Source organism: Chamaea fasciata, unplaced genomic scaffold, assembly GCF_029207755.1.
Source record: "Chamaea fasciata isolate MVZ Bird 193981 ecotype frontalis unplaced genomic scaffold, bChaFas1.0.hap1 SCAF_3, whole genome shotgun sequence".
Classification (NCBI taxonomy): Eukaryota; Metazoa; Chordata; class Aves; order Passeriformes; family Sylviidae; genus Chamaea; species Chamaea fasciata.
This window is the reverse complement of record NW_027094088.1, coordinates 84,291,200-84,312,203: the sequence shown is the minus strand read 5'-3', so window position 1 is coordinate 84,312,203 and position 21,004 is coordinate 84,291,200. Positions and strand designations below refer to the sequence as shown.

General features: G+C 36.4%; 1 protein-coding gene across 12 annotated transcripts in view; it reads left to right on the top strand.

Moving 5' to 3' along the window:
* Nucleotides 1-21,004, top strand: part of RIMS1 (regulating synaptic membrane exocytosis 1) — a 302,331-nt gene that overhangs the window by 100,703 nt on the left and 180,624 nt on the right. For all 12 annotated transcript variants that reach the window (XM_066179696.1, XM_066179691.1, XM_066179694.1 and 9 more), the window contains exons 2-3: nt 13,873-14,086; nt 15,788-15,799. In XM_066179696.1, coding sequence (XP_066035793.1) covers nt 13,873-14,086; nt 15,788-15,799 — 226 coding nt within the window. The remainder of the gene's footprint in view (nt 1-13,872; nt 14,087-15,787; nt 15,800-21,004) is intronic.

Sequence of the window (21,004 nt, the reverse complement as noted above, 5' to 3'; positions counted from 1 at the left end):
TTTCTTGAAGCCTCCAGATTTTCACTTCTACTTCAGAAATGCACTGTGGCTGTTCGGATTGTAGCTGACAGAAAGAAATTTTTAGTTATTCCACTTGGGTGGAGAGAGCTGATGAGAAATCATCATCCATTTTGAAGCATCTCACTCTAGATATCCATACAGCTTCGCTCTTCATCATTCTGTTCAGCTTTTAGAGAATATGGTACAATGTGCTGGATAAAAATGTCACTTGAGCACTCTTGACACACAGCTTTGGATTTTAAATTACATACCCCATGTAAAGGGAGGGAGTGCCTTTTAAAACATGGTGCAGAACAAGACTGCAAAATAGTGGTCACATTCTGTGACTCTTCCATGTTGTTGTAAAATATCTGTGAATTTGGCAGAAGGGCAAGTCAGTGTCATCAAAATAACACGAACTCTGCTTAGAGGCTGCTGGCTCAAGCAATAAGAAAACCTGATGTAAAAGACTGACATTCTTCCTTTACATCTAACTCCATCTGGCAATCCATTTTTAGGCTAAGAAAATACTGAGTTATGACAGGAACTAAATCTTTACAGCATTTGGCTTTGCAAAGGTTTAGCCAGGGAAAATGGAATACCTGTTCCTGCTAGAGAGTAGGTAGGAGACTGATGGTATGGTTAGATCCAAGTGCTCTGGAACAAATTCTGACTTGGTCACTTGAAAATTTTCAGTGCTTTGTCTATGGACACAGTTACACTGGAGTATCAGATTTGTACCTGGAGCCTTCTGTGGAACTGAACCAGATTTTCTGAAGGTCTGAGCTTATGGCATGAGATGGCTCAGTGGCCTGTGGACCCCTCTGATGGTCCAAAATGATCAGGGAACCTGAATCTCTGTGACTGCAGACTGCCTAGTAGACTGTTGTGAAATCCACTATGGAAAAGCAGAAAAATAGTAACCATGGAAAACCTTTGGAGAAATGTCTCTCTGCCAAATTTATGGGTACTTCAGAGTAGCAGGCAGAATCATAAAACAGGTTAGTAGACTTTGTGCAGTGTTTCCCAAGGGACACTCACTCCTGTTTTTTAAGACATTATTGGTTTAAAATGAGTCTTAGGGGTTTTCTGCTAGAACTTAAATAGGTTGGCAGAAGCTTTTCTTCTCTTAAAATCATGCCTTATGATGACTTCTCAGGAGAGAACTGCAGTGGGTCTGCTGGATGTGATGAATGCGCATGTGGTTACTGAAGCATTCTTCTTGATGTCCTTCTGCTATGTTGTCCAAATGGCATTTTTCCAATATGAATTATTATAGAAATAAAATCCATATTTTGAAATATTATCAGTACTGAACTGTGTGGACTAAATTTTTTTATGGGAATGTCTTTTCATAAGAGTTTGGGCATAAATAATTGGCTTGGGAATCAATCAAAATGTTGATAGATAGATACAGGAGGGAAAGGACAAGAAAACCTGGTATTGCATGTCATGTTTTTCTGTAGACCTTGCTGTAGAAATTTAGATAAAAGAAAAAAATAATTTACACTAATTTTGGACTTACACTTTCTACTCAACAGCTTCATCAGGTGAGACAGTTTTGCAGAAAAATTTCTTGATAACATGGGTTTATTTCTTAGCTTGTACAGTCTCAGTAAGCAATCAAAAAGCATGGATGCTCCATTTTTCTACTGAGAGTAATTTCAAACTCAAGACAATTTGCTTAAAACAGTTATGAACAGTGTTATTCTGGAGAAAAAGTAGGCATTAAAAATGTAGAGAAAAATACTATTGGTTTTCTTTCACAAATAGTATTCTTGAGAACATTTAACTTCAGCAGAGAGTACATTAAAAGAAGAAATTAAAATAAATCATAAATATAAAGAGCCTTGACATTTTTAATTTTACCATGTGCTATGATTAAAGCATAAAATAAACCAGTTAATGTTCTCCTTTTCTAATTTTCTAATTCACTTAGATGCCATATGCTTTTCATTTGTGTTTGCTTTGGCATCCAGAAGAATGAAGAGAATTAAGTAATGCTGGAGACAAGCTTAATCATTATCTTGTGTTCAAGCACTTTGATGGTATATTTAAAATAGATGTGTGAGCCTTTTTTGTTCCTTGTAATATGGAAATTATAAAGGGAGGTGAACAGGATGATAAATTAGAGATGCTCTCAGCAAGGCTGTTAAATTATTTTCAGGTAGAAGACATACTGTACACACTGAGCCTTGGCTGAATATAATTAATTTGAAACGTTATCACTGTTGTGCTTGCAGTCCTATTGTATTTTTTTTTCAGTTCTGCATCTTGCTGGCTCCTATCACACCCCTTACTGTGAGATCTTTTCCTGTTTTGCACGTGTCCTGTTTGTTACCACCATATGGTAGTTAGAATTTCAGTAGCTTTGCTCTGTTTACAGACCACTGTGCTTTGTCATATTTTTGCTACTCACCCTGTATTGCCATCTGATACCTATCATCTGTTTAACACATTGGATGCCAAAAATACTCAGATTTCTTTTTTTTTTTTTTTTTTTCAAATGCATGTATGAGAAAGACTTTCAGAATGCTGTTTTGATAAGCATTGCTCCCAAGTAATTTCCTGTTGGTGTTGAACCAGGACACATACCTCTCAACTTTCCAAACTTTTTACCAGGTGCCAGCTGACTAAAGGGATATATTCCAGCTGTGAGGATTTTTTTTTTTTTAACCTTGTGTGCACTGTACTGTTTGTAGCAGATGACAGGGTGTTTAAACGTCTTTCCCCACCGTGTGACTGTAGCAAAATATTGTCAAAGTATAGCAGGGTCTATTCTTACTCTGTTTGCTAATTGCAATTTAGACAGGGTTGCATTCAGGAACTGTTTTTAAATCGGTTCAGTTGGATAAATGGGCTTCTCTTTAATTTTCTTTCTCATGTGTTGCTTCATTAATATGTCTACTGGTTAATAATTCTGTATTCAGAACAACAGAGCTAAATACTTGTGTGTGTGATTTTGTGTAGGTGCAAATCTGTGCCTCGCTTTTAAAAACTTTTCCTTAAGATTTTCGTCAATCTTTTTTCCTCATTCTCTGATCCTTAAATTGACGTTTTCTACTGTAGCACCCTGCCTCCCCACCCCCATCCTCTCCCCCCTGCCCTGCTCCTTTCTTAATATTCTGACTTTTATGGCTGATTGGTTGCGATATGATGACCATCCTTAGAAAAAAATGTGCCTGCAGTAGCATATTATGTGATTTCATAAATTAATTCAATAAATTGAAGAGAAGACTATTTAATCCCCTTTCACTTCAGTCTGAAAACAGATTAGATTTTGTCTGTTCACAAAAATTTGATTGTGGTGAGGTTTAGCTTAAATAAATGATATTTGTATTCCATAATAAAATGAAACACATGTTTTTGAAAAGAAAAGAAATCAAGTCATTCTTTACTCATATATTTAATGTATTTTAAGGGACATTTGCTGGCAGAGCCACTTCACAAAATAGTATTTTACTGCAGAAATTTCCCATGGAGCTCAGAGGCTCCTACTTAAAGGATCACTCCGTGGCATTAAAGCATTGTTATGCCACCACAAGCTGACATAGGTCAGCTCATTCAGGAGACAAGTTCTGTGTGTCTGTTATACAGCATGGGATAGAGAGTGGAGTGATGGATGAAATTCAGTACTATTTAAGTGGTCAGTAATACTGGTGTTCAGTACTATTTAAATAAATGAGGAAAATGAAGACATCAGTCAGTTGATAAGGAAAAAAATTTAAGGGACTTTCTAGCAGTCTTTTTTTAAGTTTTTATAAGAGAAGCTTTTTTAAACATACTTAAGAGCTTGTTCTTTTAACTAAACAACTGTGTATGAAAATTATTTGTATCTGCAAATGAAGTAATGTAAAAGGATATGCCCTGTAAGTCACAAATGGCACTGGCATGGCTAGGTGTCTCTGGGTTCTTTGTTTTCTGCCATACCCCTGCACTAAAGCAATTCTTCTGTTATGCTGTGTAAGGAAAACACAGAGAATGAAAATATTTCACTGAAAGAACAAAAGCAAACTATCCTTAACTAATTGACTTTAGTATTTTTATCTGTGTTCTCTTTGCATCAGAGTGAGCCCTGATTTCATAATTTAAGTAAGCCTTGCATAAAATTATTTATTAAAAAATCTAACAAAAGAACCATATGTGTGTATATATATATATATACACATATACATGCATACGTATGTAAAATTTATTGGTGAATAGATCTTTGTCTCTAAAATAGCTGAGAAGAAAGGAATCCTGATCTTACTTCACTGTTTAGTAGGGGTTAAATTGTAAGAGTGTTGTGAGTTGAAGAGATGCTGGAAGATGGTCTCATTGTTGTGGCCTGATAATGTGGGTAGACAGAAGAAAATTTCTCAGGCCTTTTTTACAGTGGCTCTTATGGAGAATATTAAGTTGACAAATTTTTTTTGGGGAACTGAAATTCAGTTTTAAAGCAATGTCTGTAGAAAATCAAATTCAGTTTTAAAACAATCATTGTAACAAATTTTTTTATTTTGATTTTGAGTAAGAAAAGCTTTTTTTTCTAAGAGACACATGTTCCTGATGAAGTCACATACAAGCAATATTAGCAACTTGTACTATCCTAGAGCGTTATTTCTCAAAATTCCCGGGTTTGAGAGTACTGTTGCAAGAGATGCTCAAGCTCATGCTTCTGCTGCAGTCAAATCCTCTTCCTCAGTTTCTGATTCTGCTGCTGCCTTTGTTGGTGGTTTTTTTGGGGTTTTTTTGGTTCCCCCCCCCCCCCCCCCCCCCTACATCTATAAACATTAATGCAACTGTGTGAGATCAGATTTTCTTTCTTTCAGTCACGTCTAACCCCACTGAGTTTCCTGGACTGATTGACTGTGGGGTTGGATGAGTATTGCTGTCCCTAGGTCATTATGGCTGGTTTTTTTCTGCAAAAGTATTGCATGAGTAATGGCAAATGAAATAATACAGCCATTTACCTCTGTAGTTTTGTTGCATGAGTAGTTTCAGCAATCTTTAAAGAGCTGAAAATGCTTATAGGTCCTGTGTTTATTAGGTAGACAGTGCTTGGCCTGAATGTGTGTTACAGTACTGTAGTAAGAGTGGGACTGTGATGTAGTGACATTTCTATAACTTTTTAGGTGTTGCATTTGGTAAAGTTCAGGCTGCTGATGGCTCTGTGTGTATGAACTCATGAAACTTTTAGAACTTTCTCACTTGGAATTGGTGACAACTTCTCAGAGCAAACCAGCTGCTCTTCTGTTGCACTGTCTGTGTTAGGAGAACCGAGTGGTGAAGAAATTAAACAGGAAAAATGCAGCAGAGCTGCAGTGGTTACATGGGATAACTGATACTCGTGAGGTTGCCCACAGAGGTACGAGGTGTGTAAGAATGGCCATACTGGTTAAGACCAAAAAAAGGGGCTTTGACACGTCATGGGATGTTGTCACCACCCTTCTACTGGCTCCAGTCAAATTGTCACTTTTGTCAATTGAGTTTGAGCAGAAGGCACTGATTCCTTCAGTGCTAAATATATCTCATCATGTAAATGCATTTTAATACAAGACATGCACGGTTTCTTTCTGAATTCCTCAGCTGTGCCTTTTTTAGTACTATTATGTGTTTTCTTCGTTCTCTGGTTTCTCATTTTTACCTCAGAAAGGATATCGGTCATTTGGGGGGAACTGTGGGTAGCTGGAATGTAAATTCCTTATTGTAGATGTTGCACATTTTTGACTCACAGTTCTTCAGTTGTGTAAGGAAGAAGTCTGCTTGTGGGCTGTAGTTATTTAAAAAAACCACCAACAAATAGAAGTATATGAAAATAAAGTTTTCCAATAATCTACATTAGGAAATCTTCCAGGAAGATGAAAAATTGCATTTTATACAAGTTATTTAATGAGCTCATTTATATGCTTGCAGAAAACCTGCCCTAAGTAAAATGTTAACTTGAAAATTACTGTTCCTGCTGTTGAAAAGGCACCAGATAAGAGCCCTGGGAATAAACTGCAGCTCACACCACTTTGCTGGTGTGTCTCTTCTGTGATGTGATGAGCAGGGACACTTTTTAGACAAGGTGTGGGACTTTTTTGCAACAACCTGTACAGACTTGTGGGGATGCTGTCAGGTAGTATGTGCTTGATAATAGATTATAGGAAGGAACTGGAATTAAGACAACTTGTATAGAGAGCAAAAGTATCTGCTACATGTGAACAACTTTCCAGTGGTGATGGCCAAGTCTGAGTTCCTTTGTGACGTCTTTCACTATGTAAGTGAAACCTTTGTCTTGGCCAAGTCTGAATTTTGTCAGGATTCTCATAATGTTTTGTGGTTTTGCTTCTCCTGGACTGGTGTAATGGACCTATAGGAAAATACTAACAGTTGTTAAAAATGAACTGTTCCTCACAGACATGGGGAAAGCTCTAGGTATATTTCCTGAGGGCTGGAAAGCAAAAAGTAAATTACTAGAACCATAACATAATGAAAAGAAATTAAAAAGAATTAACCTTATGTATTTCTGAATCATGTTGGGACATTGGTATTTCCATATTGCCTGGAAGCACTTGTCATGGACTATAACCCTTCTGTGTGGGGGTTTTTCTCACATGTAGAAAAAAAGGTGATCTTTGCCATAAGGCCAGCCTGGACTGTAAGCATTGTGCAAACAGTAGAATAATAAGAATACACAGGAGAGTCTGTATTGCCTGGCTTGCAAAGTAAAAGTCTTAACATACTTTTGACATACCTAATTATTGTCCAGATCTTTGCAGGCGTCAAGGTGAAGGAGAGTTTTAAGGAGGATCATGTGATAGCGATGGTGTTCCTAATACTCCCATGCTAGAGGTAACAAAGGGAAGTCTTCAAAGACCAGACTGGATGGGACTTTGAGCACCCTGTTCTAGTGAGAGGTGTCCCTGCCTATGTCAGGGGGCTTGGAACCAGGTGATCTTTAAGGTCCCTTCCAAGCCAAACCATTCTCTGATTCTTGCTTGAAAGTTAAACTTGAGCAGAAGCGTCTCAGTACTGAATGAGAAATCATAGACAGGATAGAAACAGGCTGTCAAAGTCTTTGAAGGTGAAGATAAGCCATTTATGTTTTATGCAGCAGAAAAGCAGATTCATTGGGGGAATACAAAGAGAGAGGTAAAATAAATTAAATTTTATTGGTTGCAGAACTGTGATTATACTATCACACTGACAAGCTCGCACTGGCAGGAAAAGGAATTGAGGGATGAGCTGGTGATAGATGAGTGTTTAAGCTGGAAAGGTATGAAATCAGCTAAACTTCAGTGGGGTTTTTTTGTTCATTTGTTTGTTTGGGGTTTTCTGGTTTTGGTTTGGCTTGGTTTTAATTTGTAAAATTAGCCCCCACACCTTATACAACAGTTTAGGTGAAGGTCTAAGTAGGTCTGAGTCCAGTGTGTAGCACAGTGGCTGTTGGTCCCAAGTGCAAAACAGAATGGAGAGGATGATAAGTTGTGCTGGGGGTACAAGGAAATTTCTGTTTCAATTTATGAAGTTTGGTGTACAGGTCACCCTTGACAGGAGTGAGTATCTATGCCAAACACTTCAACTGAGGAGACAGAGACAAATGTGAGGTAGAGAGACAGACCTGTGAGTTACAAGCATGGTGTGGTTTGTGTTTTCGCTAATAAAACAGGGAGGAAGAAGGGGTCTTGGCATGTGGAGAAGGAAGGGCTGGTGCACAGCAGGATTAAGGTGATTCCTGGTGAGGTGAAAAATGTCATGGATGGCAGGTGGGCACCAAGTTTAGAGAAAATGGCATTGATCCATAGTTGTGTGTTGAGTGAACAGGGGAGGATGAAGAAAGCTTCAAGCCAGATAAAACTTGAAATTTTGAGGAATATTCATTGTTTTTATTATAGTATATAGAACATAATATATGCTATCTATAATAATTATTTTTATATATTTATTAAAAAATGTGGCTAAGCGAGAGGCAAGACCTACGGGAAATGTGATTAGGGAAAGGTCAAATGGATGGTAAGTAAAGTCTTAGTAAAGTCAGAGAATTGACAAGTTGGATAGTAGGAAACAGAAAAGGGACTACAAGCAGTCAGTATGTGCAGGAGAAAATATGGATATGGAAGCCACTAACTCTACCATTTGAAGTCCTTTGATTAATGTGTGTATTTTTTTTACGGAAACATGGCCTTTTTTTCCCCTCTAAAGATTAGTTGATTAATCATATTGCCACCCGTTTCACAGTTCACAGAAACCATGTCTTGCTTGCCTTTGGTTCTTAAAACAGCAGTTCACAATGAATAAAAAAGTACAGTAATAGCATTAATACAGAAATATTAACATCCAAATTCACAGAAGTCCAATATTTTACAATATGGGTACACCCTGCAGTTATTTTGTCTTTACCAAAGAACCAAACCAAGTATTGCCCATGCTAAAAACGTAGCACGCCCCCAAACATTTAAAAATATCCTGGACTTCAAATAGTCTAACACAATAACATTGCTACATCAAGACCTTGGAAGCTTGAAGAGTTTGATATGTCACTTACTATTCAGCCTTAATTTGTCCTACCTGTACAGAGGGTATGAATTTTAATAATGGACTTACATGTCTTGGGATGATTAATGGGGTAACTAGAAAATATATCTAGACTTCTCCACTCAACTTCAGTCGTTTTTCTAGTCAACACATGCTAGATTTCCCATAAACCCCTCATTTCTCTTTATTCGGACAAAACTATCCACAGCAACTTGCTAAAATAGCCTGTCTTGACTTCATTGTTTAAAGCGTGTGTTCCCAAAACCCATGACAAGTTGACAGCTTTTCCCGGCTGAGATGCTGGTGGGGCTGAGGCCAAAGCCGGCCTCCCTCTGGAAGCACCTCCGTGAGATGGGTGCCTGCAGTGTTGGCAGACCAGCCAGGCATCCGGTGCGACTGAGGTAATTCCAGCTTCGCAGAGCAGCTGAACAACGTTTTTCAGGTCACAGCTTCAATGTGGATGCATAAGGACCGCCAACAGGTTTTTAGCTCGCGCTGTTGCCTTCGCGGGCATGCGCAATATTGCCATTTGCATTTTCAGTTTTTTACTTATTTATCCTAGAGAAAAAAAAAAAAAAGCCAAGTACAGAGCTTGGTAAAACGCCTGCTTGTCTTATGGAGAAACTTGTCTGAGCTCTGTGTGATGATGTGTTTGTGCGGCGTGGGTGAACAGGACAAAATACAGCATTTTACTAAGCCTTTTTTCAGACATGCAGTAGCTGCTGGTGGATGGTTACTTAAGGCTATGTCACTTAGAAGGCGGCACTTTTTCTACTAACATGAACTCATGACAGGGCATAATATTTTTATAACATTACATCAGGTGTTTAATTTCAAGGCTGAACCATTTCAGTTGAACAGGGAGAGTGAAAATGCAATCTGCATCGCCATCTACTGGATTTCTAAGGAAGTACAACATGTAATTTCATACATTTTAAAGTAATTTTAAATGTAACTGCACGAAAGAGATACAAATCTTTATAAAATTTTTATAAAATCTGTGCAGACAGAGCATATATATGCAAATGCAATATTTTGAAGCTTTCTACTCTTCAGCAAATATGTGCAAATATTTTAGCCAGGTATTTAAAACAGCAAAATGGAATTTAATACATGAATTTAAAACATCAAAAGAATAGTCTGTTAGAAAAATTAAAGCCTTGGATTTTAATTTCAATATTTACAATAATAAAAAAATCAATTATAGGAATATAAATATACATCTTGGTTCAACTCCAAAGAGCCCAACAACATAAATGATAATTTCTCTGTGGTGTGATGTAACACTTTTTGATCAGTGAATATTATGAATGGCTTCAATGTTCATTGTTTGTCCTCCTAATCATATCAGTTTGAAAGGTTTAAATTATGTAAGGTATTTATCACAGGTGTTCTTCAAGGCTTACAGTTTTTGCTAAGTGTATGAAGATGTGAGTAAAGCTTTGAAGAATTGCCTATCATTAATTTTTTTACTAGTTTACACTGTCGCAGTAAAATAATGAATATTCAAATGAAAATATGGTACATGTATAACACAGCTGAAGCAGGGGTTTTTGTGAAATGCCTTTGAAAAAAAAAAAGGGGAGGAGGAAGCCGTCATGTTTTCTTGGAGAAAAAAAACAGTAGCAACCTAAACATATGTTGAGTTGTATGTATATTGTAAAAAGTGAGCGGGTTAAGGCCTTCCCTGTAGACATGCAAAGTGTGTATGAGTTTTTTGGGCTGTGGGTGGTGATGCCGACCCCTCACAGGTGCAGTCAAGTCCCAAGGCTGATGTCCCTCTCCAAGCGACTCCATCTCTTCCCATATTTTAGCAACAGAAGAGTGTGGTTTAGTCACAGGAGATGCGAAGTGCCCAAAGATTCTCCCACAGTGGGATCTTTTTTTGATCAGGCAAATGTGCCACACCTGTGAGTGTGAAATAGCAGCACCCTCCCCAGACACGTCAGCTTGTGCAGGTGTCCTTTGTTCGGAGTGGTGGGAGGTCTGCACAAGTGAGCTACTGCAGTAATGTCTCAGAGTAGGCTAATCCTGCAGGTGCCCTTCAATAGCAGAACCAGATAAATGTTTGGGTGCATGAGGAAAAATCCTATGTGTATATGCATAAAGGGGTCTGGTTCCTTTTTCTGTTAGAGGGGTTTGAATTGGTATCTGCCTCAAGGGTCTGCTAAGCCATTATATCATATGCTGTTATTAGGTCTTTAGTCTAACCTTTAGGTGCTTCTCTACATTAAGGAATAATTAATAGATTTAAATTTTTCTTGTGTCAGATGAAAACATACTCAATGGCCTGAAAGTTAAGGAGAAATCAAAACCTACCATCTGTATTTTAGTTCTTGCTTAATATGCTTCTGTATATGGCAAAACTATTGAGAGAAATTTGCTGCCACCATTATAAAATAGCCAGAGATACAGAGAACCAGCTTTTTCCTCAAAAAGGTAGGAAAGGTGGTTAAAAAAAGAGCCAATTGAACAAGACCTGCTGTGAGCAGGGTAAGAATCTTTCTACTTTGTGAAATGTGCAGTCATTTTCTCTAGTTCCATTCTTGCTGTAGATAAAATGTCAGCCTTTCCTCAGAAGTGCCATGTTTGATATGCAAGATAAAGCTTTTAAACCCCTTGTAGTATAATGTGTCTTACATGGATGCAGAAATTAACAGGTCTATATACAAGTGATATTTATTTATAAAGAACTTAATCTAATTTCATTTAAGTTTTGCCCAGTTGGTAGCATGTTCATGGTGCACACAGAAAGACAAAACTTAATTGTATTAGTACTCTTCGTAAGCTTCATTTAAGATAGAAGAAGTTCAAATGTAGATGGTTTAATTGGAAAAGAACTGGAAGATGGCCAGTGCTTGCTGCTATCTTCCCTTTTCATGTTAGTGAATAGCCAGAGCTTTTGGTTTTACTTTAGTGGAGGAGAACTGAATTTAGTTTCCATGGTTTCATTTTTTAATAGAATATTTGATGTAATAAGAAATTTACCTACAGACCTCTCCCTTATTGCATTCTTTAAGCTGGTTATTATAAAAATTCCTGAATGTCTTCTGTTGTTTTTATGCATTATAAGTGATAATACATATAAGTGTAAGATAATTCATATGTGTAATCCAGTTATATGGCCGAAAGTATTAAGTATTTCTCCAGTATTTTGCCTAATTTTTTGACCTACTTTCTCATCTTACTCAATACTGCAAAGGTTTTTAAGCAGGTTAGTAAAAAAAAAAAATAAAACTAACCCCCTTGCTGGTCCTGCCAAGCTTTTTATTTGCATAAAGCATTAAGTATAATGCATCATGTTTGTAGTTAGGGAGAGTGATTATTTGGCTGCTTAGCTTTTGCTGTTGCTGCATTCTCGCTAGAAGAAGTTACTGGTTTTAGTCTGAAAGCTGGTTGGTTTATGTATTTACAAGCAATAATAATCCTGTCCAGCTGAGTTATACGTGTATTTTACCACAGTTCCTCTGAGTTAAGTTGAGTTGTTATTTTTTCAACTTGAATATCATGTTAAAGTAAAAATATCCACCAAAAAATATTTTCATACAAAGAACATGGATTGCTTATATATTAAACCTCCAGACAAGTTCATAGTACAAACACACACACACCCCCACAAGTCCACAGAAACATGAAAATTGTGTCACTAAAAATACACTGGTTAAATGGTGCGAGTCTGAGTCCTAATTAAGGAAGTAGGTATCTCAAAGCAGGGAGCAGAGATAAAGGTTATCACCAAGACCTCTGTAGACAACACACCTACTGTTTCCATTTATTAAACTCAAGATTCCCTGTTTCTATTCATAATCTGTGTAGCTGCTCATGATTTTTAAATGTTACACATGAAGATGTAGATTTGAAGCAATATCAGGAAAAGCCTGGCTTCTACATAGCACAGTGCAAAGACCAAGTTTTTCCCTACTGGTCCCTCCTCCTTAGGCTGTTTGAGGTCTTTGCCCAAGCTTACGACAATAAAGGTCAGGAATAGCAGTTGCTGTCCTGATGCACCTACCTTCTAGCATGATTTGAAGACTAGTAAGATAGTTCACAGCTAAAATATGATCCTTTTAAATTAAGCTTCAGGGCGTAGTAAAGAAGCTTCATGGCAGCTTAGCTTGGTGCTGCTTTAAATAGGATGATCCAGCTCTTTACTGGTCCCTGTAATTTCTGGCTTTGGGAGCTCATGTCCTATCTTCCTCCCAGGACGTCAGATGCAAAATGATGGGAAAATAGGGGTTTTTTTCTTTTTTTGGAGGAGAATTAGTTTTCTGTTGATTCAGGTTCAGGTTCTGGGTTAGGTCACTGAGAGGGATCTGGTGGATGTTGAAATTGGTGCCCAAGAAGCAGTTGCAGTTTGCAGCCAGGATTGGGAGAGTGTCTGTATTGCCCCTTTTGGAAATGCCCAGACCTTTAGATGGTTTCCTTCTGAAATGTCATCTTTGCCAGGAAATTTTCACAGAAACAAAGAGGAGAACTTTTTTTCTTCAGGGAAAATATAATAATTATAGAAGATTTTTTTCACTAAGAATTTAATTATTATTATTATTATTCCTGAGTTATAGAAGGGGGAGTGAAGGCCAGAGGGTTGTGTTCTCTTCCCTGAGCTGTGATTAGGAGGTGGGTCTGTTGTGTAGCAGCATGCTTAGCCAGATGGTGGGCATAGGGTCAGTGTGTTTGTTTTTTGGGGCAGCTGGAGGAGAAGTGCTGCTTCTTTGAACACCAGTCTTCATTGTAGGAACCTCTGTACCTGCTAATGCTTCTATATACTCCTACAGCTAAGCTGGAAGAAATATCTGTAATGAGGGATAGAAAATCTTAAGTAGTCTCTCATACTCAACGAGAGAAAACACAACAGATTGTTAATATATAAATTTGAAATAAACAGATGTTCTAATATTCTTGTAAGGTCAGTGTGATCATAGACCATGTTCTGAAATATTTGTTACATGTGTTAGTAATCTAGATTTTGAAAGCACTGAAACTGGAGATTGGTTTACGTATTTTGATTACATCTGATGTATAAATTAAGTTGGTTAAAAAGAGGCAAATTTGATCACACAGTTATTTCTTTTATTCAGTACATGGTAGGCAATTTTGTTTGGCATATGTATTTGGATCAATTTCTGGTCAAGTGAAATGATTTGCTTGTAATCTTTGAAGTAAACCTTCAAAAATAAAGATGTCTATTATTTTTTTTTTCCTTTAGATTGCCCTATGCAGTCTTCTGTGTGCAGTGTGTATTTGATAAGAGGTACATGTAGTATTGTGAACAGGCACAGAGTATGAGGTAGAGTTGCAAACTGGAAGAAATACAGAGTAGTAGTCTTTCCTCCTATTCGTGCTATATAAACTTTTTTCTCGTCTATGCAGGAGGTTGCATCAACAATTTGAAAGCTATAAAGAGCAAGTAAGAAAGATAGGGGAAGAAGCCCGCCGTTACCAGGGAGAGCACAAGGATGATGCTCCAACATGTGGAATCTGTCATAAAACAAAGTTTGCAGATGGTTGTGGCCATTTATGCTCTTATTGCCGGACCAAGTTCTGTGCTCGATGTGGAGGTCGTGTCTCTCTGCGATCGAACAATGTAAGTCTTCTGACATGTACTCTTAAGAAAAAGCCTCCTTGACATTGTCATGCTGCAGATTATTCACCTTAAGTTTGGCATTTCATGCTTCATTTTACTTAAGTGTTTCCTTCATTGCTTTATTATGAGGTGTGTATCATACAAGTAAATCAATGTAAAATCATGCAAATAAAACGAATGTATTTAATGATTTCCAAGGTACTTGGGAATCACAGAGTTAATTAAAGCAAAAGAATAATAGTGTCTAGTTCTGTGGAGTTCCAGCTTGTGGAAAATATACTTGTTTTTCATAGCATAAAAGAAAAAACCCTTTTGCTCAGGTACAACTCCACAGTAATAATTTTTTTTTGAAGCCTTATTTAATATTACATTTTTATTTTAATAAAGCTTTTCATAAATCTTTCTAGATTTCTTTTACATGAAATCAGTCAAATTTTTGGTTAAAAAAATAATAAAAACCCACCACTTTTCTTAGCACAGGGAAAGTGTTATGCCAATTTATTTAAAATTTATTTAAAGAATGAAACTTCAGATAAGTCTGGATTAAGCCTCCTACTTTGAGGCAGGTGAACTGAATAGTTCTCCCTCTGATCTTCATGAGTTAGCTGCAGTAGCTTTCCACAAAACCAAACAATATCCAAGAGTACCCTCCAAGGGTCAGTACTGTCCAAGGGTCAGTCAGTCCCTTCCAAGCCTCTGACTACTCTCTTGTACGTGAGCAGTAGTATCTAAATTTGAAATACTGTTATCCAATCATTGTTTTTGGCTGGTCATCAAGAACTATGGTGTGTTATAAAATACTTTACACATCTCTTTTTATTACATGAATAGTTTCATTTTCTGTCATGAGGCAACTTTGCCATATGGCTTTAAGATGCCAGCTTTTGAAGGGTAAATTTATAGGTGCTCTTGGTATCCACACAACTTCACTTAAAAGTGAACATAGATTTTATAGCAGATAATCATGTTCACAAGGGAACTAGTTTGTGGCCTTTTGACTTTCTTTAAGATAGACATCAGCTGAATAGGCCTTCTGAAATTTCACGTAAACCAAAAATAACCCCTCAAAAAGATGCATTTCATGGTTATTTGAGAAGTTTTCCATAGCCTCAATGTACTTGTGAATCCATTAAATTAAATTCTTATTCTGAAGAAAAATATATAGGTGACTTCAACAAAAATTTGCACGTATTGGTATATTAGTATAATATTAGTATGTTGTACAATATATTAGAAAAATAGATGCATTACATTGTATCACCTGTAGGTAGTGTCACTAGAGCAAGTGTCTGAATATATAGTTTGCTTTGATATATTACATTATTCTATTGATGAGTGTATGTGATGTAGCTTAACTTTATTAAAAAAAATTGAATATGTATTTTAATATTTTTTCACCCACTATTTCAAGCCACAGAAATGGAAGGATGTAATTTCATTTGTTGCTTGCATTTTGTTTCTTATATTGTTTATGTTTCTGTGGGTCAGGGTGGGAAAACATGTTTTCAACATATCCAGTAATGTCATCTTTTTATTTACAGCTCTTTTTTTTTCTTAAATTTGTGTTTTTGTCTCTTCATAGATGGTTATTAGAATTGCATTTCTTTGAAATCTGTCTATTAATACTTGCCTATTTTATTCTTTATCTCTTCTTTTTTTCTTTTCTCTTTTTATTCTGCTTCCTTGGATGCTTTCCCAAAGGAGGACAAAGTGGTTAGAATCCATGTTTTTATAATTTATTATTATAATGTTGTTAATTAATTGGGATACATAATAATGTGTCAAACTGAACTGAAATTTCATAATCATCCACAGGGAAGGGGTGGGGGGGAGAACAGGAATCCTGACACCCAGGCCCTGCATATCCTTTAGCTGAGCACAGACCTTAAAGACAACTCAAGAAGAAAACCCAAGACTGTTGTCAAAATTATGACAATAAAAGAAATTAAGAACTGAGAACTATTAAGAACTGAGAATTATTAAGAAATTAAGAACTGAGAAGTAGAGGAGCCAATAAAGTATAATAAAATTTTATTCCATAAATACATATTTAGTTAACAGTTTTGACTTTTTGCATGCAAGGTCGTTCCATCAGCTTCAGGAAATCGAATTTAATCTTTTAATAGTAATTTTATGTTGTTTTACATGGTTTGCTGTTTCATTTCTGGCTGCAGTAGAAATTCAGGGAATTCTTGTAAAAATCAGCTTTTTGATCGACATTTTGAATAATACATATAGGCAAGCAAACTGGACATAAATATAGTGAGGAAGGTGGTGTGAATCTTTTTGAATTCATAGTTCTAATTTAAAAAAATCTGCAGAACTTTTAGGATCAAGTACAGGCATATTCACCAGTATTGCCTGTGCCTTGTCTCAAATAGGTGAGGGTAGTTCCCTGTTGATCTCTGCACCCTGTGGATGACATCAGGGGTGGCAGTACTTGAGCAGGGCAGTGCATGTGCATTTACCACCTCCTCTGGGGCAGTTCTGCAAAAGCTGGTAGTCCAGATTTTTAACTGGAGGATTAAGTGTAGAAACTACCTAGCTTTTCTGGCACTTCAGCTGAAACAAGTGTAAATTAATCACAATCCAGTGTAGTTTTTGATGTGTTCTTTGTTGAGTTATGCTTGTGATATGAAGTGGTGTTATGCCCCCATTTAAATACTAGCATACCTGTAACCTGAAAATCAGTACTGTTCAATACCCAGAGAAAATGATTTCTATCAAATTTGGGTATTTCAGCAGGTTTTTAATATGTCAGTATTAGTGCAGTCCACTGCACTGAAGTACTCTGAAGATGTATTCTGAAGATGTATCTGGGTCATTTGGATTGTCCTAAATTGAATTAAATACATCCTTATTATTTGCACTTGTCTTAGTTTAGCTTTTGCTAAAGGTTTAGGTTAGTTTAGGTGTTGAACTCCAGGCTTCCACATGCCAAGAAAATGCCCTAATACCAATGTGTGAAAATAAGTTCTATATGCTGTGATGAAGCTGAGCTACATCTCTTCAACAGCTAAAATGTTAATGGTAGTCAAAGGTAAAGTATCCAATAATTAGTCCTGAATGTGTGAGAAACATGGGGAACACTTCTTTAAAGTACTGTTGCTTTAGCAATGCCTCTCTCTGAAAGTTAATGGAATATATAGGATTAATTAATTTCAAAATAATAATACATACCTAGAAATAACATTTTTAATTTCATTTTTAATAACAATTGATATAATTAAAATAGAACAACATGAGAAAAATATTATTTCTTAAATATTCTCAGTGGCTAAATATTCCTGACTAATTACATATGGCAAGTTTTGTATCAGTAAAAACTTATAAAACATATTTATCTCTTAGTGTTCACATTAATTTTTACCACAATAAATTATATTAATACTAAGCATACGCATCAAGCTTCTTCAAGTTAAGGGTGCATCATTTGAAAGGATGATGAAGTATGAATTACCAAAGTGTCAACTCAGGAAAAGTGAAGTGTTAACCTAGATTCAATGTGTCTCCTGTAGAGTTGGAGAATTAATGACACCTCACCTGGGGTGTTGTTTCCCATGCATTACCTGTCTTTGACAAATACAAACTGTGAGAGGCACAAAGAAAGTCAGTCAGAGGTTGATCCAGGGAATGGAGAGCTGCTCATGTGAGAGAAGGCTAGAGATATTAAGGGGACTAGAGCTAAAGCAATAATAGTTGATACCTGGAAGTATGGAATTGATATGTAGCAATGCAAAAAATTTAAGCAATAAGAATAGAGGACCAAATGCGTTCACCTTGGCCCTAAACACTCCTGGCTTGAAAAAAGATATTTACAAGCATTAGAGTAAAACCTTGAGAATTTATTTCATGTGGCTTATTGGAACGAAAAAGAGCCCAATAAAACTTTAAAGGCTAAATTTAATGAGGCTAGGAAAGGATTTATGTGACGTGGTTGCTTGTGGCTGAAGGGCAATGTATAAGGTCCCTAAGAGGTCCTTGCAGCTTTTGATTTTAGCTAAATATTTTTAAAATGTAATGCTTTGAAGCTGTTCTTGACCTTTTCAAGTAAGTGCCAAATATTTCTTAAGGATTATTTCAAATATATATAGCGGAACGTAATGTTCTCTCCTCATTTAAAATCATGAAGGACATCCCGAAACCTTGTAGTGAGAGTTGGTAGGCATCCTAGGCTGATCAAGAAATTACACCATTACACTTATAAAATTAATTGGCAATAACTGGCATATTCTAGTGGCTAATGAGTTACATAAATTTCAGTGATTCGTGTTCTATTATGTCAAAATGCATGGTCAAATATGTTTCTTAAGTTCTTTCATGTTTTTTGAGTATTGGTTAGCTCTTTGCACTTTTCACGTGAGTTTTCCCTCCTTTCATATAGTTGCAGGCAGACCATATTTATTGAGTTTAATTCAATTTTATGTGAGATAACGTTTTAGAAGGAAGTCAGGCATGTTTCTTTTTTTAAGAGAAAGCTGACACTTCCATTTTGGCAGAATATTCTAGGTGGTTTTAGTTCCTTACAGAAGTCCTGCACCTTCACTTCAAATCCTTTTAGTTATGTTCCATACGCCAAGATGGTAGTGGGTACAGCCAGAATGGTTTAAGTTACTTCCCTCTCTACCATTCACTCTTCCCCATAATGTGAAATATTTTGGGTTTTAGGGCAGTGGAGAAGTCAGCAAAATGTCCAACTAGTTGTTGTCCAAGGTTTGGTAAGGCGTGGGAAGGGCTCAACCTCAGTCCTGATGGCCTGGCTGCCACTACTTTCTCTGTTCTTCCCTGCCATGGTACCACAACCTTGTAAAAGCAGAAAAACGACTAAAATACACCTTTATTTCTTTCCTCATTCCTGTAAAACTTTTTCAAAGTATTTGGTTAGGTAATGCAAAAATATGTATTTGCTTTGTGATCACCTGATGCATGTTTCTTTCTCCTTATAGAAAAGGTGACACATTTTAGGGTACAAAAATGAATGAGCTCATGTAGTTTCTTTGGATCAAAATTCAAGTATTTCGTGAGGTGCTGTAGGTGTATTGAACTAAGTGAAATTTCTATGACATTGACGGAATTAGGTGGAAGATCCATGTTCCAGATTAAGCCACATAATTATTCGTAGCAATCAGTCTACCATTGTACAGATTTCATTAGGATTACTATTTTTTATCAAATTTCAAATGAAAAAGATTGGGAGCAAATGGTAAAAGTAAATTTTGTCACAGTTTTCCTGTATTTTGCAGAAGACCAGTTTGCTTTCTCTTTTTTTCTATTTACATACGTAAAGGACAACTGATAGGAAATACGTATGTAAAATACATTATAAATATATGAGAATTTATTTCACTGAACTCAGTAGAATGTGGTTGCAGAAAATAATATTGGTAATCAGTGCAGAAGAGAGTCCTTTTTTCTGATCTGGCTTTCACTGAGATTGTTTTCATCTTAGTATAATGTCAGTGATTTATACTTGGAAAGAAAGACAACTTGGAAACATTTCCTTAATTGTATGTCAGGTTTTTTTTTCAGGGAGTTTTTAGTTTAGTTTCTTTAAATTATACTTAAAATTTGCTTACATAATGGCTTGCTAATTTAAGCCTTACCAACTTGAGTACATATGCCATGCAATTCAGCTGTGTACTAATGCTTTAACAGAAGTTGGTAGTATTGTCAGAACAAAATGCCTGTATTGTCAGGATTTTTTTTTTTTTTTCATCTCTTGAACAGAACTCTTAGGTCAAATTGTCCATTAAAAGGCTAATTTCTGTGTGCTCTGCTAACACAGCTGTAGAACAAAACAAAAAAATCCAACAGAAGGACGTAAATTACATAGCAAATTGCAAATTGATAGCAGATACATTTTCTCTCCATAGCATTCAACGTAATTTGTTTCCCAAAAGATATGGGGTTTATATGCATCATGAAAGAATTAGTGCTTTTCAGTAATGCCTCCCTAAAAACTGCTGTTTCTACCAGAGGGAAGAAAAAAAAAAAGGCCAGCAAGAAACTGAGGAACTCTATTTCAAGTAAGATGGGGATCACTGTCCTCTGCTTCTGGGCAGTTAGTTTGCTTTCAAACAAGTGTGAGTGTATAAAATTTTTAAGGAAATCCCTGAAATTAGATTGCTCTTCACCAAGCTTGCTGAGGAAACATGTTTGCTTTGAAATACAATTTTTATAGGGTCCAGCTAGCAAAAATAATCGCTTCCTTCTTATATTAAAAAAAAAAAATGTAGGCAGATGATGCTAATGCCCTGAAGTTAATCAGATCGGAGTTTCTTCATTTAATAATGGGACTGTAGAAGAATCACTAGACCACTGGGTTTTTCTTCCACCATAACCTTAAATCATCAGTAAATCAGTAACCACTTGATTAAACTCTGTGGTTTACCCAGTTTTAGTTTACCTGTTTACCAAACTCTTGAACTGTGACTTGTCATGTGATTCTACACTTTATCACCAGGAAAATATATTGCTATTGCAACTTTCCCTCTTGATTTGTGATAAAGGACTCCTGAATCCTTCACATCTTCTCTTGCTGTCGTCATGCAAGCTAGGTAACAGCGATCTGTGGATACCTGACTTAAAAAATATTGGAAATTCCATGTAGTGTAATGGGGCCTAGAACCCCCAAACTTTTAATTCACCACAGTGTTACTTCTTGCCATGTTATCCTATTTTTAGTCTCATATTTTCCATTTTGTTGTTTCATTTTAACTGATTTGAGACTATGGGAATTATTTTGAATGCAGAACAATACCTTTGAGTGTAATAATTCCTTCCACTGAAAAAACTTGCATTAAAACAAAAAAAATGTAAGATTGCAAAGGTCGGTTTGGCATTTCAGGAGAAACTTTATTCTACCTCCTCCTGCCTAATGTCATGTGTGTGTGTGTGTATATATATATATATATATAC